Below are 22,355 nucleotides of genomic sequence, written 5' to 3' on the forward strand. Positions count from 1 at the left end.
AGGTATTTACCCAAGAGGAATAAAGGCATATCTCTACACAAATATATGTACATAGGTGATGAGAAGAAGCTTACTTGTAATAACCTCAAATTGGAAACAGCCCAAGTATCAGCAACAGATAAATGTGTAAACTAATTCAGTATATCCATGCAGTGGAATACTACTCAGCAGTATTTTATGACAAAATAATTATGCTTTTGAACTGTGGTGTTGGAGAAGACTCTTGAGAGTCACTTGGACTGCAGGGAGATCCGACCAGTCCATCCTAAAGGAAATCCGTCCTAGGTTTTCATTGGAAGGGTTGATGTTGAAGCTGAAACTGCAATACTTTGGCCACCTGATGAGAAGAGCTGACCCATTTGAAAAGACCCTGATGCTGGGAAACATTGAGGGCAGGAGGAGAAGGGGACGACAGAGGATGAGATGGTTAGATGGCATCACTGACTCGATGGACATGGGTTTGGGTGGACTCTGGGAGTTGGTGATGGACAGGGAGGCCTGGCATACTGTGGGGATGCGGTCGCAAAGAGTCGGACATGACTGAGTGACTGAACTGAACTGAACTGAATTATGCTGAGTGAAAGAAGGCAGATAATAAAGAGTGTATACTGTATGATTTTTTTTGTACAAAATTCTAGAAAATGCAAACTGGTCTCTAGTGACAGAAAGCAAGTAAGTAGTTGCCTGGGGAAGGAGAGAGGTTGGGGGTAGAGATGACAAAGGGCACAAGGAAACTGAGGCTGATGGATGATGATGTGTCTGTTATTGTGAATACAGTGATGGCTTCAGGGTGTATATTAAAGTCAAAACTCATCAGATTTTATATAAAGTGTATTATATGTTAATAGTACCTGAAGAAAGCTGTTAAAAATAAATACAACATAGACCCCCAAGCAGACTCCAGACAGGAAGCTCCCCTGTGTTGTGAAGGGTGGGCTGACTGAGGTATGAGTGTGGAGGGGAAACACCTGGGCCACCAGGTCTTATTCTTGGACAAGACATTCTGAGTTGGAGGGACTTTAGACCAAGATGGCGCCCACTCTCTCATGTTATGAGAAAAGCCTGACAGCTCTGTCAAAGTCACCCAGCTCATCAGTGGGAGATGCAGGGTTAGAACCTCTTTCCTGACTACCACCCCGGCTCTTTCCACCTTCCACACCACGGTCTGTCCACTCAAGTGCTGTCTGCCTTAGACGGCAGGACTGGTCAGACCAGAGGGCCGCCAAGGGCCAAGAAGAGGGGTTGGGTGGGATGGAGCAGCCAGTCCTGGACGGGTCTTGGTCAGAGAACATGGGCGTCTCTCCTCTGGGAGCAGGGTGGGCAGTGGCGCTCTCTCTTCTTGTAATCCACAGAGCAGGCATGGCAAACCAGGCCTCCACAGAGCCTGGGGAGCAGAGGCAGGAGAGTGGGTACACGTGGGTGCATACGGGGGATGGGTCGTGAAGTTCGAGCATCTTTGTGTCTGTCTCTGCATTTCTCATCTTCTGGCTGAACGGCCCTGGGTCTATCTCAGGAGGACTTCTCTTTCCTAAAAGGTGTCCTGATGCCCCACCCTTCCAGGGTCCTCCAAGTGGCAGGTTCTCCTGATGGCCCACGGTCCTTTCTCTTGCTGTCTGCCCTCTCACCATGTTCCCAGGGAAAGGTGAGGAGGGCAGCTTCCTTTGGACAGGAACTCTCTTCCCAGATGAGACTAGCGGGTCCATTAATCAGTCAGCTCCTGGAAGGGTCACCCAGTCCCTTCTTGCAGAGGCCATTCCTTGTCTGCCCCCTTACTACAGTTCTTGCTCATGTCTCTGCCAAGTATTGGGTAAAGTGAGTGGCCAGCTTCAAGTGGCATTTCACAGATGCCTAGTTCCTGTGTCCCTCCCTTCTCTGGAGTGGGCACAGGGCTGTGGGCTGGTGGAAATTGGGCTGTCCCAAAGGTAGGATGCTGTACCCCACCTGTTACCTGCATGGGTACCGCCGAGACAACCGGCCAAAGATCTTGCTGCAGACGACACAGCATCCAGGGGCCACGGACGAGAGATGCTGGACTTTCTGCCACAGGATGTCCTTCTCTCTGATGGGCAAGTGGAGGTGGGGATGCACACAGACAGAGAGAGGGAGAAGAAGACGATAGAGGAAGAGAGAAAGATGGAGATGCACAGGTGGAGAGACAGAAACAGACACACAGGGACAAAGAAGAGGGAGAGACAGGGAAAAATAGAGGAGTCACAGAGATATACACAGAGAGAGACAAAAAGAGGCGAGAAACAGCGGAGCAGAAAGACAGACAGCCAGAAACGGAGAGGCAGACAAGGAGGGAAAGAGGTACAGGCATTCAGAGAGAGAGAGGAAGTCAGGGAGTTGGCGGGAGACAGACACACAGAGAAGGAGACAGGGAGATCAATGTGGAGGGTGAGAGAAAGACACGGGAAAAATGCAGAGACAGACAGGGACAGAGTCACAGACAGGGAGCAGGATGGAGAGGCCAAGAAAGAGATGCAGTGAGGGAGAAAGACACAGACAGATGAAGAGGCAGAGAGACACACACGCACATTAGAGATCGGAGAGTCTCCAGTTTTTCTGGGAAGATGGACGGTGACACCCAGGCTCCCTTCACCCAACTTAATCTTGACCCATTATTTAAGAATCTGTTCATATCCCACCTCCTCTAAGAAATGCTCCCTGATCCTGGAGGCCCCCGGGGGCTCTTGCCCCAGCTTCCTAAAGCATAGAATGCCTATTATTTTCACTTGGCACTCAGTACAAACTGCCTTGTAGTTATGTATGTTCATGCTCCCCCAAAACTATCCTGTTTTTTTTTTTTTGAAGAATGTTTAGGAATGTGGGTTGCTTAACATTTTTACCGAAATGACACACACAGGCATGATTTAAACACTGAACAGTCCAGAAGGAATTGTATCAAAAGGAAATCGATATGCTTCCTTCCCATTCTCGGCGGCAAACCACTCCTTACATCCTTTAGGTTTTTTTCCTGGATATTAGTTCCATGTTTAAGTAATACGCTCATATTCTTCCATCCTGATTTACCAAGAGAGAGTATATTTTACAGAGCTGCTTGATATCACAGGATACAGCTTATTCATTACCATCCTTGCTAACTCCTCCTTCCTCTCAATGCAATTATATCTCCATTTTTTGTTCCCTTATTGGTTACTACTGGAGTTTTATAGAACATACCCACCCATTCATTTCTCACTCATCCTATTAACTACAGACAGCATCACACGACTGCCATTCTGTAATAAGATGGTGCGAGCATCCTTTCTCTTCAGCGCTCTTCCTCCTCCACCTTCTAATTTGTCATTGACCCCTGCAACTTCCAACATGGTAGCCATCAGCCATATGCAGACACTTAGGTATATGTTTAACTTTTTATGTTATTATTATTTTCATTGCATGGAAGATACTTTAAATTCTACAGTACTTTACAATTTTCAAAAGTCTCACATACACGATAACCCCATAATAACTTCCTTTAAAAAAATCCCTTATATTGCCCCTCCCTCCTTTCCTTTCTTCACTGATAACCACTAGTTTGTTCTCTATAGCTGTCAGCCTGCTTCTTTTTTTATTCACTAGTTTGTTGTATTTTTTTAGATTCCACATATAAGTGATATCAGGTGTTTATTTAACTTAAAGTTAAAACTTCATTTTCTCAGTTGCACCAGTCAACATTTGAGGTACTCAGTTGCTACATGGGACTAGTAGCTACCATATCGGACTGGGCAAATGCAGAACGTTTCCATCTTCACAGGTATTCCTGTTGGATCCTATTATATACTTGACACTGTTTAGGTAGTAACATTTGCTGCTGCTGCTGCTAAGTCGCTTCAGTCGTGTCCGACTCTGTGCGACCCCATAGACGGCAGCCCACCAGGCTCCCCTGTCCCTGGGATTCTCCAGGCAAGAACACTGGAGTGGGTTGGCATTTCTTTCTCCAATGTATGAAAGTGAAAAGTGAAAGTGAAGTCGCTCAGTTGTGTCTGACTCCTATTGACCCCATGGACTGCAGCCTATCAGGCTCCTCCATCCATGGGATTTTCCAGGCAAGAGTACTGGAGTGGGTTGCCATTGCCTTCTCTGAGTAACGTTTAGGTTTGTTCTATAATTATAATTGTTTTCTGTGCTTTACCTTTAGATTGATTCTAACATTGAAAATAATCAATGAGCAGTATTTACATTATTAGACAATACATAAACATATTGCATCACCTGGAGCTGTGTTCTGTGATATTTCCTTTCTGGGAAATTTTTTGTTTTTCTGGAACTTTCTAATTACTTTTCTTTGCTCCTTGCATGACTTGCATTTAACATGGCCTAATCTGCACCAACCCCCTTCTTCATCATCTCGGATACTCTACTGAAGCTTTTTCTCTCCTGAGACCTCCCTCCTGGGCCCTCCATACTTCTGCTGTAGTCTGAACTGACTGCTTCCTGGGCTTGCTGCCCACTTGTCATCTTGGGAATTCCCTTTCCTTTCCTCATGGGCTAGAGCTACTATTCCTGAGTTCTACATCTTCTCCTTTCTTGGCTTACTTCCTTGTTTCTCTGGAGCACATCCTTAATTAACTTCCGAAGAAAGTCTGTGTGGGAGGTGAATTTTATGTAACCTGTCTATCTGAAAAATGATAGACATTGCTTCATAGTTTGGCTGGATGTAGAATTTGAGGGCAAAAGCCAGTTTTTCTTAGAACTTGAAAGCATTACACCATTGAGTCTTAACCATTGAACCCTACGTCACTGAACCCTTAAAATTTGTTGGGTTCTATTTCTTTTATAAGTGGACCTGTCTTTTAGGATATTCTCCTTATCTTTGTTTTAATGAAATTTCACAATGATGTATCTAGATGTCATTTACTCTGCCCCTTTCCTGTATTATGCTGGTTGCTCAGTGAAATCTTTAAATCTGAAGAACAACTCCCATCAGAACTGGGAAAGCATCTCATATTTTTATTCGATAATCACCTTCTTTCTATTCTCTCCTTTTTTGGAACTCCTGTCAGTTGGAGAAGTTATTAGAACACCTGGACTGATTCTCTGTGTTTCTATTTCTCTCATGCCTTCATTGATCTGTGCTTTCATTGTACTTTCTGAGAGACTGCCTCGTCTTTCTTTTCCAATCCGAGTGAATTCAAACATTTCAGTAATCATATTTTTAATTTCCGAGAATGTTTCTCATCTTTTGATGGTTGCTTTTCATAGCATCATGGACGATGGATCTTTTTTGTTTGTTTATCTTTGTCACTCCCCTTTATTTTCTAAGCTCTCCTCAAATGTCTGGGGATCCTCGGTTGTCATTTCACGTTTAAGAAAGAGGTGATAAAAGCTGTTAGGGCTCCGAGGCGTAGAAGGGGATGGCTGACTAGTAGCCTCACTTTAGGGCATATTGGGCAGGGAGCTACCTGCCACATCAACTTTTAATTATTTGCCTGATGATAGACCCCTCACTCTTAGAAGTTCTGTAGTTGGGGAGGCAGGTAGAAAGTACTGTACATTGTACACTGCACAGCTGTACAGAGCAGGCTGTACACTGCTCTTTCTAATGACTTTATCAGTAAAATTGCCCAGTTTCTGCCCCTCACCTCCCTTCTGCCATCTGTGTTCTTGGTGTCTCTGGGCCCTGGAGTACTAACTCGGGCTAAATTCAGTATCCACTTCTCCATCTATTTTCTGGCTTCTGGAAATTAGTTATTATCTCTCACTTGTGGTTGGCTCCTCCAACTTTCTCTCTGTTTTATTCCTTTACAATCATTCTAGTAAGATCTCAGGATAGAGGCTGGATAATGTGTGGTCACCTGCTGTGAAGAGCTGACTCATTTGAAAAGATCCTGATGCTGGGAAAAGATTGAAGGCAGGAGAAGAAGGGGATGACAGAGGATGAGACGGTTGGATGGCATCACTGACTCAATGGACAGGAGTTTGAGTAAATTCTGGGAGTTTGTGATGGACAGGAGGGCCTGGCATGCTGCAGTCCATGGGGTCGCAAAGAGTCAGACACGACTGGGTGACTGAAATAACTAACTAACTAACTAACTAACTAATGTGTGGTCAGTCTACCATCTTGACACAGAAGTCAGCCTTCTTGCTCCATCCTCCATTTGTTTTGGCTTAGGGCCATGTCTTCCCTAATGCTTCTGGGGGAGACACTGTACTATATGGTTTGGGACCTTGTGATTAATTTCTTTAGCACTAGGAAAAACATTTGTCTCTCTTGGTGAACTGGTATTGCTCCTTTGAATGGATGGATGCATTTCTCTTTTTCATCCTGCTACCAAGATGTTCAGAGTTAAGTTTTAAACCTGATACTTCAGGAGTATCTTTTTCATCTTTCAGGAAATCTTCTATTTTCTTTAACAATCATATGTATCTCCCTCCCTCTGTCTATCTGTCTTATTGTTAGCCACCTTAAATTCTTTTGTGAGATATATACCTAATTTTTTATTAGCTTCTTCCCAACTGACAGCTCCTCAGGGGAGATTATTCCTTAAATTCTTCTTTCTTTCCTGGCTGATCTCTCCCTTGTCTCACCTGTAATCACTTGGATTTTATGCAAGAGCACTTATTTCTAGACGGTCCCTCAGAAGCCTTCCAGTTCTAAGGGAACCTGAGTCCAACAGTCTCATATTTTCTGAACGAGATGAGAGAACACTGTGTATCTGGGAATTATCTCCTCACTGGACCAAAGGGTAGAAAGCAGGTTTTACCCATTTCCTCCTATCCTTCAGTGAGTTTAGTGGTTTTGGATGAATCCTGGTGAGCTCAGCCTCTGGAACCAAGGGCAGCTGACCCAGGACAGGCCACAGGCCCAGTGGGCTGAGGAAGTCCAGCATGCAGGCAGGTATAGGACATGAGATTACTCCCAGTTAACCTCTGGGCTTCTTTCCCTTCTCCTAACCTTGGTTGTTGTGTGTGTTTGTGGGGGTTAGAGGGGGGCTTGCCTTAGAGGCAAGAGGACTCTATGAAATTTGTACACTGTGTGTCCTTGGTGGCCAAGTCAGCCTCTCTGACCCTCAGTTTTCTCATCTGTGACATGGGGATAACAGCAGAGATGGCTGAAAGAAGGAAATGAGTTGGTATACACAAAGATCCGGAGGGCATGCCTGATACCATGCCCTCTCCTGCACCGCACCCCGGGGTCCCGCCCTTACTGAATCAGCTCCAGCACCCGACTCTTCATGGCTCGCACCAGGTCCCGCTGTCCGCCAAGTTCCTCCTCATACACGGCGTCCTTCCTTTCAGCCTCCTGTTGCTTCTTCTCCAGCTCCGCCTGCAGCCGGGCCCTCTCCTCCTGACACCTGGGCACAGAGGAGGGCTGAGTTCTGAGGGCATGGCGCAGCATCTGTGTCTGAGCCGGGCTGAGTGACCGGAGCCCCACCCAGGAAGCTGGCGGTGCCCCACAGCTGAAGTGCACACACACACCACACATTCACAACACTACACACACACACCACATATAACATGCAACCACAACACATACAGGCACACACACACACTGAACACACTCACAACATAGCACACACACGCTACACACTATACACACACACCACACACACGCTACACACTATACACACACACCACATAACACCCCCCACACCATACAATCACAACACAGCACACACACACACCACATATAACACACATTTGCAACACATACAGGGACACATGCCACACTAGACACTACACACACATACACTGAACACACTCACAACATAGCACACACATACTACACACCATACACACACACCATATAATACCCCACACAACACCCCTCATACCACACATTCACGATACAGCACACCCACATGACATATAACACAAATTCACAACATATACAGGCACACACCACACTAGAAAGCACACACACATACACCACACACACTCACTACACAGCACACACACTACAGACACCCCACACACAACACCCCACACACCATACATTCATAACACAGCACACACACAGAGCATATAACACACAATCTCAGTGCATACAGGCCCACACACCACACTAGACACCACACACACCTACACTGAACATGCTTACAACATAGTGCACACACACTACACACTGTATACACACACCACATACCATACATTCACAACAGAGCACACACACACACTACATACAACACAATTCACAACACATATAGGTACACACACCACACTAGACACCACACACACATAGCACACACTACACACACACACCCCATACACAACACCCCACACATCATACATTCACAACACAGCACACATACCACATACAACACACACAACACATACAGGTGCATACACACCACACTAGATGCCACACACACATGCACCACACACTCACAACACAGGACACACACACTACACGTATACCACACACATCACATGTACCTATACCACACCCCACTAGACACATCACACACTTAAACTTGCACATCACAGCATACATCGCACACATGCACATAACATGTACACAACACATACCATGCACATACTTCACACATACTCACAACACATCACACACCAATAACTCCTACGACACCACATACACTCACCACCCAACACACACATCACACCAATCAAAGCACTGTGCGACCGGACACCTGCAGACTGACTCATCAACCGATCAGAGCCGTGAAAACAGGGTCTAGCCTTGCGTGTTCCTTTAGAGAGAATGAGCCAATATTTTCAACTGTTTTCCTCCTTTCTCTCTCTCTTTAACATTTTCATTTTAAAATATCATTTTCTGGAAAGGCATGCTCACAATCCTGGCTGGTCTCTGGGGGGTAGCAGGTGCCTGGGAGCCCAGGCTGGATGGGCAGCACCAGCTGAAAACAACTGCGGTGTTTGGGGAGAGCAGTAAGTGATGTAGGATTTGAAGTGACTTTTTGGCTTTAAAATATTTTGAAAAATTGCATTACATTGTCTTTTCAGTTAAAAAAAAAGTCATATTAAACATATGGCTTTCTTAAATTTCTGTTTCAGTTTGGGCTTAGAAACTCCTCAGTTCTATTCTTGCCTTTTCCTTTTGTCTTAGTGGCTTCCTGGAAGTTTCTAAGAAATCTAATGGACTGGAAATAAAAAGGTCCTAGCTCCAGGCCCCCACCTTTTACTCCATTGTTCAGACAGGTGTGTGTGTGTGTGTGTGTGTGTGTGTGTGTGTACCCATGCCCCTAGGGAAAGAGGCTTGACAATGAATTGAGTTATTAATTTAAGAATTTCTGCCACAGCGTGCTGCAGGGAGGGAAACTGGGTGGGCCTGACACCAGACAACAGCTAGCCACCAAAATCCAGAAGGGCCAGTCCCTGCAGCCATAGGGAAGAGTGACTTAACAAACATTTGAGTCCTCAGCCTCTTCATTTCTTAGTATTAGGATCACATTTTCCTAAGCTAAATTACGTGCCCAGTGATCCCAGGGCCTCTGGTGTGGGCAGCACAGGCCCTAATGTGACCACTGCGGTTAGTCAGTGTCTTTGGGGTTAGAGGGAACATTTATTAAGCACCTGTTATTAAGTCACTTCAGTTGTGTCCGACTCTTTGTGACCCTATAGACTGCAACCCGCCAGGCTCCTCCGACCATGGGATTCTCTAGGCAAGAAATTAAGCACCTACTGTGTGCCAATGACTGTGTTCTTGGTGGAGCTTATAGCATGTTTGGGGCAGTGGTCAAAATGAGTGATGCACCAATAAGATAAGTGTGCAACGATGACACAGGAGTGGCAGAGCCGCAGAGCTGAGGGAGCACTCAGGAGGTCTTCTTAGACAGGGTGACCTTTAAGCAGATCTGAAAGACAAGGAAGCAGCCTTGCAGAGCCAGAGAAAGGGGCATGCCAAGTTCTGCAAGTTGGGAAGAACTTGGCTTGTTTGAGGAAATGAAAGAAGGACAAACAAAACAATTGGGCTGGCCAAAAAGTTTGTTTGGGTTTTTTATAAGCTGTAATGGGAAAACCTGTATGAACTTTTTGGCCAACCCTCTACAGGGGGTGGGGTGGGGTGGGGAGGCAGGAGGCAAGGCGGGAGGCAGGCAGCATCCTCAGTGCTCCAGGAGGAGTGGACTTTGATCTCAGTGCCATGGAAACCACTGAAGCATTTTAAGTATTTAAGGGCTTCCCTCCACGGCTCGGTCTGTAAAGAATCTGCCTGCAATGCAGGAGAATCGGGTTCAGTTCCTGGGTCGGGAAGATCCCCTGGAGAAGGAAATGGCAACCCACTTCAGTATTCTTGCCTGGAGAATCCTATGGACAGAGAAGCCTGGCGGGCTACAGTCCATGGAGCCACAAGAGTCGAACACGACTTACAGACTAAACCACCACCACTACCGACAGTCCTAGGGCAGGAAGTGTCCTCTCTTAACACGGAAGGAATTAAAGTCTATTGAGAATCTACCATGTGCCTGGCACTGAGCTTAGTGCTTTATAGCCTTGCTTCATTGAACTTTCACAAATTTATTGGACAAGTCATATGATCATCACTTTATAGGAAAGAAAACAGACCTTTAGAGAGGGAGTAACACTCGCCCAGGGTCACTCAACTTGATAAGTGGAGGGAGCAGAAATCTGAGAGCAGGCCTGCCCAGCTCTAGTCTCTTGCCTCCCCACACATGTATGCACGCAGGGCCCTGGTCACCAGTGGTTCGTGGCACCAGGGCTGAGTGGACCGCAGGTAGGAGAGTGGGATGGATCCTTACAGTCCTGCGGCAGCCTCTGGGGAGCTCAGTGCTGCCACCCAAGTTGGGGGGAAGAAGGGATATTTACCTAGTTCCCCATCTGAAGACCTTCCACTCGTCCCTGTCCTAATCCCTTCTGCTTTGACGTTAACCCAGGGGGCAGGTCTACTTAGAAAGAAGATCTCACAGAGCATCTGAGCTGGAAGAGAGTCAACCATCTCCTTTTGCAAATCAGGGACCTAAGGCTGAAGAGGGACCCAGGGCCACACAGTCAGAAAGCCAGGAAGCGGGTATGGAAAGCCCAGGTATATTTTTATATCCCTGGGTTGGTCTGCTCTGGGGACTGCTGTGTCTCCCCTGTGCGTATAGCCTGGGGCTCTGCACCCTGCCCATCCTGAGTCCGTTCTCCCCACCAGAGCCAGAGCTATCCTTCAGAAACCCAAGTCAGACCATGAGACCTTTCTGTTCACGACTCTGCTTCTAGAGCACGTGGAGACCTCTGTTCTAGCCACATGACTCCTTATCCCCTCCTTTTCAGATCTCCTGGGCCTTTGCACCTGCCTGTCCTCCTGACTGAGGAAGGCAATGGCAACCCACTCCAGTGTTCTTGCCTGGAGAATCCCAGGGACGGGGGAGCCTGGTGGGCTGCCGTCTATGGGGTTGCTCAGAGTCGGACACGACTGAAGTGACTTAGCATCAGCAGGAGTCCTCCTGCTTGAAGGACTCCTCTCGAGATGCCTTCCTGGCCCAGCTTTGCCTGTGGTTGGAATTCTGCTCAAATGTCGCCTCTTCAGAGAGCGCTTCCCTGACTCCAATTCTAGATGATTTCCTCTCTCTCCCCTGCAGGGCCCATGACTATCTGAAACTGTATTTCTATTTGTCGATCTGTCGTCTGTCTCTGCAGGCCTCTGAGAGTAGATGTGCCTGTCCTGTTCCCTGCTGTGCCCTCCCCGCCCGTGGCCACAACAGCGGCAGGGAGAACATTGTTCACTCTCTGCCTGGGCTCCGTGGCCCTTCTTACAGTCGGTGACATACTGTCACCAGCTCGAAGCCCACGGCTCCTTTCCCCGGGGTGTGGGGTCTGAGTTCCTGGCTCCCAGGAGGCTCTTGTCCCGGCCTCTGAAGCTTCTGGTACTCGCCACCCTCATACCAGTGGTTCTCCAATGGGTCCTCCAGCCCACCCTCTCTCCTCCACTCCACTCAACCACCCGTCCAAAGCTCCACTTGGTGCCTTACAAGGGTCTCAACCTTGGCAGGCTCCAAACCCGACGCCTGAGCTGTCCCCAGAGGCTGCTCCTCCACACAGTGACTCTCGCTTTCCAGTTAGTCAGGCCGAAGGCCTGGAGTCATTCTCGACTTCCGTCTTTCTCTTCCACCCCACATCCAGTCCCTTGAGCCTGACTTCAGGATCCAGCGGCTCCCTGTACCCCCATCACCGCTGGTACGTCCCAGCTCCCCTTCCTTATCGGTCTCCCTCCTTCCAGCTTGGATCCCCTGTAGACTAGCTCCATGGGGCTGGGGGCGTGAATCCTTGAAAACGCAGGCCAGCCTGGAACAGGCACAGCCATGCAGACAGAGGGCAGGTTAGTGGCTGCCCAGGGCTAGGAGGCAGAGGAGGGGGCTTGGGCAGTGTCTGCTAATGAGTACCAGGTTTCTCTTTGGGGTGATGAAAATATTCTAAAATTGATTGTGGATGCACAACTTTGTGAATACACTAAAAACCCCTGAATTGCTTTTTAAATGCAGATAAATATATTTTTAATAAGCAGAGTTACATCATGTTCCTCCTCTGCTCAGGAAGCTCAGTGGTTCAAAGTCATGCCAAAGCCAAGGTCCTCTGATGACCCACCAGGGTTTCCCATTACCCACCTGACCTTTTCCTACATCCTCTCTCTCTTTCCCGCCACTGGGGTGATAGGGGCACTCCTGATGCCATGCCCATTCCCACCACAGGGCCTTTGCTCCTGCCGTTCCCTCTGCCTGGAACACTCTTCTATCACATATACAAATGACTCCTCACTTCCTTCAGGTCTTAACTCAAACCTCACCTCTCCAGGGAGGCCTCCCCTGGTGAGGCCACCTCATTTTAAAGCATCACCCCTGTTACTTCCCATTCCTCTCTCCTGCTTTAATTTTTTTCTTCTTAGAACTCATCACAATCTGACATCCTGTGTATTTTATTTGCTTGTATTTATTAACTGCCTCTCCCACTGGCGTGTAAGCTCCACAAGGGCCGGCATTTTGCGTTTTATCCTTGAAAGTATCTTCTCTTTCTCTGTCTGTCTCTCTCTTTTCCTGTTTGCCTCTCATTTTCCGGTTCTCTGTTGCGCAATCTCTCTTTCACCCTCTTGACCATCATCATCATAACTACTATAGCACATAGAACAGGCCTGGCACAGAGTGGGCATGTGGAATGTTTGTGGAATGACTGGGTGATGGATGGGATAATGGGAGCAGGACAGGGGGCTGTTGCTCAGGGAGCAACTGGGGCTGGGTGGTCTTCCCAGAACCTCCCAGCTTCTCCCTGCAGCCTGTCTTGGTCCCCAGAGATGGTCTTGGGTGGGCAAGGCCCCTGCACTCACTTAGGGTCTGAATCATGGGATACTTTGCTGAAAAAGAACACAGAACTCAGCGGAGCATCTCGTGGTAGGAGTCCCAGGGGGCCTTTTGGCCTTGGCTCCTGGGTCCCAGGCCTCTCTGTGCCTGTTAAGCAGTCAGTGGATGGCTCTGTGATTCACTCTGAATCACAGCTACACAGGCTCCCCTGGGTTAGGGCAGGTGTCAGCCACGTGGGAGAGGCAAGGCCGGCAGGCAGGCTGAGGCACACAGACACCAAGGGAGAGACACACGGTGAGACTGAGTCAGACCAAGGATGAACTTCGCGTGGCGTCATAATTTAAGAATAAACTGTGACCAAGAACCTAAGAAAATGAAAGGCTGAGGGAGAAAGCAGAGACAAACGTGCACTGTGGACCCCTGAGGTGGAGTGATGATGGGAAGATGAATGTGCTGGTTGCTGAGAGAGGGAAAGAAGGGGGCACTGATACACAGCCACGGGGTACTGGCTGAGGACTGGCCTGTAGCCCACTGGTTCTGGAGTCAGCTGCAGGGTCTGGATCTCAGCTCCTCTACTAACTAGCTGATGTTGGGTGAGTTGTGTAGCATGGAGCCTTAGCCTCCTCATCTATAAAATGGGGGTTCTTGAAGGACTGATCTCCTAAGGTTGTTAGGAGCAAGCACCTGGAAGAATGCCAGGGATGTATGTGCTCCGTGATGATAGTTATGATTACGATGATCAAGAGGGTGAAAGAGAGATTGTGCAACAGGAAACAGGAAAAGGAGAGGCAAACAGAGGGAAAGAGGGAGACAGAGAGAGAGTGGGGCAGGAATGTGGTGGAAGGGGGTGCTTCATGGATGGAAAAGAGGGAGGGGAACGCAGAAGAGGCAGCAGCAAGTGGCAAAGGTGAGTGCGGGAAGGGAGGGACGCATAGAGCTCTCCTGGGGCTACTTAGGGAGGCCAGCGAGGGAGGGGGCTGGCAAAGGGTAGCAGGAATAGTGCTCTGTATACCTCGGCACCCCGAAGTTGTGCCCTCACAAGGCCTGGTACACGGGAGGTGCTCAGAAGATGCTTCCTGGTGTGACCATGAATGCTAGCCTCCTGCCCCCTGGCCTCCCAGCTCCCACACCTGGCTATGATGCTGGTTTCCTAGGTTACCTGCTGAGCTGCTCCTGCAGTGCCTTCAGCTCCCCTTCCTGCTCCTTCAGCAGCTGCTCCTGGTGCTGGGCTTGCTCCTGGGTTTTCTGCAGCCCATGTCTGAGGCTCTGAGGGCGGGGACAGGGTGAAAGGAAATGGAAGGTGAAGGAGGAGGGCAGAGATCCCAGCCCGGGACTTGACCTGGCAAACACCCCCATGAGACCCCAGGTCATGTGAAACAGCCCTTGGGTGGAGCGCAGGACTGGGGAGAGCCCTGGGAGCTGTGGTGCCTGGCTGCGCCCCTGGGTGAGCCTGGAGCCATGATTTCCTCCTTCACTAAAAAATCCAAGTCACTGACGGCAAGCGCCTGGAAGCCTCTGCCTAGGGAGGACGCTAGCGGAAGGTTTGAAAACAATTTGGGTGACCTTGAGGAGAAGCAGCCTTGGGAGCAACGAGGTGGGTGGGGCCTGCAACAGCAGAACTTAGATATTGGGAAGAAATCTGCCAATAAAGAGGGTTATGGAACTTGAGGACAAGCAACTGCCCTGAAGAACTTTTGGGAAGGGATTGCAAACTCAGATGCCTACAGGGGCTGGGCAGGTAGCATGGACGAACAATGTGGGCCTGGTGTGAGGCAATAGGGAGAGGTGGGGATTGTGATAAACTGAAGAATGCATGTTCTTCATGTGATGAACCAAAGAACTTCAAATGGTATCCTCAAATCATAATGGTTCTGCGTGGGCCAATGCAAATTAGTCTATGGGCTGGAAGGGCCCAGGGCCACCCTTGAAGACACCTGCCTATGGGCCAGGTTAGAGCAGGGAGCAGAGACAGAGCTCAACTGTTCTCACCTTGATGACATCCTGCAAGGCCATCTCTGCTTGTTCCTCCCTCCTGGTCATACTGGTCACTCCTATCTGCTCTTGAGGCTTCTCTGAGGTGGAGTCTTCCTTGGTTCCCAGGCCCTGAAGGACCCAGAGCTCCCCTGGGATACTAGGCACCTTCCCATCCTGCCTGCCCCATGACACTACATCCCCTATTGTCCCTTTGGGGCTGGAGGCCAGCAGTCTATGGATATGACTCAGCTCTGCTTCCCCTTCATGAGTCCCCTCTGTTGTCCTCTGGCCCTCCACACCCAGCAAAGCTCCCTTGCCCTCAGCCTCTGACCCTACCACCTCCTTCAGGGTCTCTCTGGCCCCCTCCCCCTGTCCCTGGATGGTGGGTGTTGAGTCCTCCAGCCAGATCTCTGTCCTTGGAGCTCCTTTCTCCTGGTCTTGCTGAAACCCCTCCCCCTCTAGTTCCCACATGCTTGGGGGGGACCCAAGGCTCCTGGGATCTTCCTTCTTCTTTTCCAAAAAGTGGGGATGATGCCTGTGTTGCTGGGACCTGGGAAGTCCAGCCAGCCCATCTTTCCTGGGTGCATCTTGCAGACAGCTGGCTTGGCTTGTGTGTGGCTCCTCCAGGTGGACTTCTGTGGAGTTCCCATGTGTGGCTGATATCTGCAGAGAAGCCCCAAACCCATCATCACTCTCAGCACCAGCTCACCATCCTGGTGCATGGGCGAAGCCACGGCCCTAATCTAGTGTGTTTGCTAAATATATGAATTCCTGCGTCCTCCCACTAGAAGCCTGATTTAGGAGGTCTTGGGTAGGGCCCAGGAATCTGAGTGTTGACAACCTCAGGTGACCCGAGGCCCGGGCTTTCATCTCATCAGAGAGCAATAGTGCTTCTCAACGCCCTTTCCTGCCTCACCTCCAGTCTGCATCTTCCTCCCTCCTTTACCTTCATCTTCTGCATCTATCTGACTTCCCCTAAGTCCTTCCCACCACTCTCCTCTGATCTCCCCCCTCCCCCCGAACTTGACTTCCCTGTGTTTCCTTTTTCTGACCTGTAAAATGGGAATAATATCTCCTTACAGGGTTGTGGTGAAAGCTTAAATAGACCAACAGCCCCTAAGAGTCACCTCTGTCAAGAAGCCTTCTCGGCACTCCCACGTCCCTAGGTGTGTCTGGTCACTACATTTAACTAGTGTTGCGACATGTTCCTTTAGGGTCTATCTCCCTGAAGCTCTGGAACTCCTCAAGGTCTGAGACTGAGATATAGTATCTGCACCCCGGTCCTGGAAGCTGGCGGGGTGGTGGTGCAAAGCGAGCCCATGGCAGGATGAGAACCACAAGCTACTGCCTAATTAGTGGGCATGTAGCAGGAGCCTTGCCCTGCGCTGCACCTGGGCTGATGCACCGTCGCAACCCCGCCTCCACCCCGTGAGGCAGAACAAGTTTTGTGCTAAGGACTATAGTTAGTAAGGGATGGAGCTGGGATATGAAGCGGGCAATCTGGCTCTTTAGTCACTCTCTGAATTGAATTGACATGTTTGCAAACTGTCCAGCAGAGGTGGTTTCCCTGGGCTGTTTTCTATAAACTTCCAGCCACCCTCCCCAGCCTTCCCTCCTCCCCAGGGCCCCCAACGGCGCCTGCAGGTGCTGCCAGTGGCTCTTTTCTCTCCCTGGTAGATACCCTCACCACCTGAGGAATATAAGCCTATGCTACTGTGGCTCTCGAGGTCCACATGTTGGCCTCTCTGTCTTTGTCTAGCTGGGTCAGGCCTCAGTTACTTTTCAACCTGGGGGTCCCAACAGAGATAGAGAAGAGGCAACTAGAGTGAAGGTTGGGAAGAGGCACCTCCTTTGGGGAACCTTTGGTCTTTCTGGGTCTTCTTCCCTGGGTCCGGCTGGAATTGGAGCAGTGGGACCTGAAAGCGAAAGAAGCAGGGGGATGTTAGGTCTCTCTCCAGCAGTGGTCTCGGTCCTCAGATGCAAGACACCCCATCTTTCCAGCCACCCATTCATCCCCTCACCTTCCCGCGTTTCTGCCTTTCCACCCTGATGCACGCATTCCTTCTGTCCATCTACCCATGCATCCCATCTTCCATCCATCCTTCCATCCCATCCCAACATCTACCCCAACAATCCAGCAACTCTTTACTGCAGCATCGTGGGACATCCTAAGATGACACTTGGAAGACAGAAGTCTAGGGAGGTGGAGAACAGGGAGTTCAGGGAGCAATGAAGGAGGAGGAAAAGATGGGGCTAGGGACTGGGGGCTTAGGGTTAGTTTGGGTGGGTGGTGGTACTGGGAGCAGGCATTGAAAAGAAGCTCCCCTCCATGCTGCCCCCACTCACTCTGAGAACATGGGCCAGGCCCCATCCAAGTCTGGCCGCTGCAGGTCCAAGTCGAAGGTCATCCCGTTGAGAGCATAGAGGGAGTCGAGGATGTCTTCCCGGAGTTCAGGGCACACCAGAGGGCTCCGGGGGCCATACCACTCCCTGCGTTAACAATGATCCATACCCTTGGCCTTTGGTTCTGGTGCTATTGCCGCCCCCGACCTCAGAGAATCCACTTCCACTGCACACCATATTGGGATGGTTCTGCAGAACAGGGTTATGGCCCTTGGGGACCAGGAGGCCCAAGCATCACGATGCTACCAGGACTGGGGCTCTAACCTCCCCCTCTGCCCTTTCTTCCTTGACTTTCCCTTTACAACCCTTCCTTTATTTGTCCTCGATATCAAATCATCCTTTTTGGGGTAAAGAGGCTCTTACCCACCTGGTAAGCTCTGGGTTCAGGAGGCAGAGCTGCAGGGACTCGGCCAGTTGTCCGTGGGCAAGGCAGAAGCGGATGAAGGCCCGGCCTTTCCCCAGCGGAGTCTTCAACTGAGAATGCATAGGGGACAAGTGAGCAGATGGAGGTGTTAGGACAGAGGGAACTCAACTGGGACAGAGGGAGAGAAGATGGAATGACTGAATGGTTGATGAGAAAGGGTGTCCTGGGACTCAAGGCTGTGGGAGGAAAGGGAGTGCCGGAGGGGTGCTGAGGGCAGGGCTAATGACACGCGGGGACCAGGGGAGGGCTTCTATGGTCAGTGGAGCAGGGATGGGTGAGAAGGGGGACCTTGGGCAGGCCTGTGTCCCCTCCGGCCCCCAAGCCATCTTTGTCAAGGGCCTAGGGGCAGGACCTTACCATGCCAAGGCTAGCCTCCCCGCCCTCTGGCCCCGGATACCTTGTCCAGTGAGTGGACGAAGCGGACTGGCTCCGTGTCCCCCCGCTGCTGCCACAGGGCCGCACAGAGGAAGTCCCAATAGTCTTTCCGAGGCCTCAGGAAGCTCTTCTGCTCTTTCTGGTCAAACTGGGAGCAAGAAGAGGGAAAGGAGAGTGTGGAAATGCTTTCTGCCAGAACCCACTCTGCCATCCAGCGTGCTGAGTGGTCATGTGGGGGCAGAGAAGGGGCTCATGCAGACACAGCCAGCTTAGGGTCCTGGTCTGCCCTAGCTGGCTGTGTGATCAGGAGCAAGCTGCTCGATCTTTCAGAGCCTTTGGTGTTCTCATTCATTCATTCATCACAGAAATACTCATTGAGTACTTACTATGTTCTGGGCCCCATTTTAAGCCTTGGGGATACAGCAATGAACAAAGTGAATAAGCATAACAGATAGTACATTAGATTGCACTGACTGATAAGGAGAAAAAGTAAGGTGGAGAAAGGGAATGGAAAGTGTGTGGCGTGTGCACGCATGTGTGAGATGTGTGTGGGGTGTGTGGGGTGTGTGGGTGTGTGATGTGTATGCATGGTGTGTGTTAAATATGTAGATTAGGGTGGCTCAAGAAAGCCTCACTGAGGAGGTTTTATTCAAGTCCAGATCTGAAGGGAAATGTGCCATCCAAATTTCTGGGTGAGGAGCAGTCTAGGCAGAGGGAACGGCAGGTGCGAAGGCCCTGAGGCAGGTGCTTTCCTGCTGTACTTTAGGAGGAGGCCGGTGTGACTGGCCTGCAGCGCCTGAGGGGCAGACTGGCAGGAGACTGCCTAGGCACACAACATACACCACACACAAACAGACCTCACACACACATGCACACTCACACCACACACATCTACACGCACATAGAGAAGTAGGAAGGGGATGTGTGTGTGGGGTTGGGCATGGGCTGGTCATCAAGCACCACAGGAAAGAAAGATTAAACAAGAAAGAAAGTGAAAGTTGCTCAGTTGTGTCTGACTCTTTGCAACCCTATGGGCTGTAACCCGCCAGGCTCCTCTGTCCATGGAATTCTCCAGACAAGAATACTGGACTGCTATTCCCTTCTCTAAGGAGTCTTTCTGACCCAGGGATCAAACCTGAGTTTCCTGAACTGTAGCCAGATTCTTTACCATCTGAGCCATCCAGGGAAGCCCAAATTAAACAAGGTGGGCATATAAAAAGTTTAGCTGGCCCCATAGCAGGTACTCAATAAAAGCTAGTGCTACTGATGATTGAGGCTGTAACCAGCAGCTAGGAGGGCCAGCCCGGGGACATGCGTGCCTCTGAAACCTTTGTCTTTAGAGCAGGAGGCTGCCTCCAGCCCCGCCCAACCCTACCCTAGCCTTGCTCTGGTTCACTTCCCTCCAAGAGTGAGGTGAGATGTCCAGAAGGATTTGCCAGTTGACAAGAGGAGGCCCCAGTGGCTCAATAGTAAAGAATCTGCCTGCAATGGAAGAGACATGGGTTCAATCCCTGGATCAGGAAGATCCCCTGGAGTAGGAAATGGCAACCCACTCCAATATTCTTGCCTGGAGAATCCCATCGACAGAGGAGCCTGGTGGGCTATAGTCCTTAGGATCGCAAAGAGTCAGACACAACTGAGTGTGCACGCACAGTCACAGAGACGGGGTAGTGTGTGGTAACAAAGAGTGGCAGGGGCTCTTCCTTCAATGCCTGGGAAAGCCCATTCGGTTACTGGTTATCGGGACCTGGAGAGCTGGGAGAGACAGCAAGGGGAGGACCTACCTGCAGCAGAAGTTCCAGGCAGCCACAGAGTCTGTGCAGCTCAGCACTGGCGTCTGTCACCGGCTGCTGCCCAGCCCCGTAGCCTTGAAGGATGGCAGAGACAGCAGCTGTGTGGAAGACAGTGGACGTCAGACTTCAGAGAGGAGTGGGGCTCTCTCCAAGTGCCGTCCCAGGGCTCTCTCTGGACACACTCACCCTTCAGGTCCCTGGTCATCTTGAGGACAGCCCCTTCTTTGGCCATGAGTATCTGAGGGACGTGATTCCTTATGGTCTAGAATACCGGCCTGGGAAAGAGCCTCCGGTTACAGCTGCCCAGCGCTCTCCTCATACAAAGGAAGAATCAGAGCCTAAAGAACAATGTGACGTCTCTGGGGTCACACGGCGAGTCCACTGGTAGGAGAAAACCCCAGCTCCTTCTTTCGGGGCAAGGCAGGAGGAGGATGGTGGGGTTCCCCCACCCTCCCAGGGAGCTGTTCCTGGGAGGCAAGTACTGTGCCCTTGCCTGATACCCTTGTCTCATTCAGTCCCCACAGTAACCCTGGGAGGTTATTAACTCCATTTTATACGAGGAGAGGGGGGCTCAGACAGGGTGTTCTATCCAAAGTCACCAAACTCTAAGGGATGAAGCTAGAATTTGAACTCAGGTCCCTGTGCCTGCAGAGCCCATGCCCTCAACCCTGACTGACCGTGAGCAGTCCTAAGGGCTCATGTGTGCAAGCCATGTGGACGCTGGGCTGAGGGCGGGAGGTCCTATTCCCCACAGGGGGCCTTGCCCGAACAGTCATCATCCTTGGGACACACATTCATCCTTTCCTGGGCCCCAGCTGAGTGGAAAATGTATGTTCTTTGAGGAAAAGGAGGCAGGAGGCAGAAGCAAGGCAAGGCCACAGAGTGGGGGGTTGGGCTAGAATGCTGGGGTGTGGGGGTGAGGAGCAGGGTTTTAATCCTGCTGCTCTCTCCCCAGGGAATCTCAGCCTGTTTCCCCCACACACAGTGGATCCTGGGGCTCAGAGAAGAAAGACGTGGCCCCTAGGGCCCGTGGGCTTATTCTTTGAGCCTGAAGTAAAGGCAGGCACAGGGTGGGAAAGCCAGGTGTCCGGCCTCCCACGCTGTGGTGGCTGGAATTTGGGGGTGAGTGGGAGTGAAGGAGCGCTGGGACGCAGAGAAGGGGAAGGGAAAATGAAACGAAGGGAAGGTGAGGGAGGCTCAGGGGATGGTATTCAGGGAGCACGGTGCTGAGAATCAAGAGCCCTGCTCCTCCAACCTGGCACTGTTGCGAGCTCACTGTGTGACCTGGGGCACATCCTTCACCTTTCATGGGCCTGGATGTCCCCACCTGTAGACCAAGGGGTTGGATGGAGGGTCTCTGCAGCTCCTTTTAGCCCAGATGATCTCTGGAATCCACCAACACCTAGCTGGACCGCCTCCTCTTCCTCATTTCTATCCAGGATTCCTCTGCCCTTGCTCCTGGCATCACTCCCTTTATCCGACCACCCCCAGAGACCCAAGGGTCTCCTTGCTACTCACCCGGAAAGGCCTGGCTCTTTGGGGCATGGAAAGCTGGAGCACTGCAGCCTCAGCCTGTTATCTGTGACTGAGCGCTCTGTACAGCCTCTCCCAGAGTTTGCTGCCTGGGAAGTGACTCATGCCCAGTCCAGCACCCTGGAGGAAGGGGAAATCTTGGTCAGAGCAGGAGGAACGGAAGACTGTACACAGGGGAGAAGTGGTAGAGGCAGGGCACCAGGGCAGATGCTGAGATGGGAGATGGTTCCTCTTAGGCAGAACAGGGGCAGATTCACTAGCTGGCCCCACAGAGATGGGGACCCAGAGGTAGAGGCCACTGCTGCTTTGCGAGTGCTTTGCACCTTCTTTCCGCTTCTCATCAAGGTCACTTGCTCTTGTCTTTCTTCCTTATCGCCACCAGGTGGCACAAAGAGGCTACGATGCTGCCCCCACGATCGCCGCCGGTCTTCGCTGTCACTTGGAGTGTGGTACAGGTGGGGAGAGAACAAGGGTCCCACCACATGTCTCCCTTCTCTTCCCCGTTACTGCTGACCACCGGCGCCATCTCCCCAGTTCTGGGAATCACCCCAGAAACGTCGAACGTGAAAGCACTCGTGAAAGGCTGTATCCAGGAACGGGCTGGGTGGATTGCCCAGGGGGCTGGGACTCTCCCACCCT

The 22,355-nt window shown here is 50.6% G+C and overlaps 1 protein-coding gene across 1 annotated transcript; it reads right to left on the reverse strand.

The window, feature by feature from the left end:
• On the reverse strand, positions 601 to 22,114 carry RUFY4 (RUN and FYVE domain containing 4). Its single transcript, XM_005676525.3, has 12 exons — positions 21,702 to 22,114; positions 20,370 to 20,521; positions 20,175 to 20,281; positions 18,413 to 18,538; positions 17,959 to 18,065; positions 17,535 to 17,678; positions 17,035 to 17,104; positions 15,204 to 15,851; positions 14,374 to 14,480; positions 7,155 to 7,301; positions 1,949 to 2,059; positions 601 to 1,384 (listed from the first exon to the last, which is right to left on the reverse strand). The coding sequence occupies exons 2-12, from the start codon at positions 20,413 to 20,415 to the stop codon at positions 1,282 to 1,284; spliced, it is 1,716 nt and encodes a 571-aa protein (XP_005676582.2). The 5' UTR covers positions 20,416 to 20,521; positions 21,702 to 22,114; the 3' UTR covers positions 601 to 1,281.

The sequence above is a fragment of the Capra hircus genome, chromosome 2 (assembly GCF_001704415.2).
Source record: "Capra hircus breed San Clemente chromosome 2, ASM170441v1, whole genome shotgun sequence".
Taxonomy (NCBI): Eukaryota; Metazoa; Chordata; class Mammalia; order Artiodactyla; family Bovidae; genus Capra; species Capra hircus.

What these genes read in the sequence shown, in the direction of transcription:
- RUFY4 (XM_005676525.3), bottom strand. Translation starts at nt 20,415, where the DNA reads ATGGCCAAAGAAGGGGCTGTCCTCAAGATGACCAGGGACCTGAAGG. An exon ending in CCTTGCAGGATGTCATCAAG is followed by an intron (nt 14,481 to 15,203) that starts GTGAGAACAGTT and finishes CCCCGCCCTCAG; the next exon opens with AGCCTCAGACATGGGCTGCA. An exon ending in TCTCGGCGGTACCCATGCAG is followed by an intron (nt 1,385 to 1,948) that starts GTAACAGGTGGG and finishes TCTGCTCCCCAG; the next exon opens with GCTCTGTGGAGGCCTGGTTT.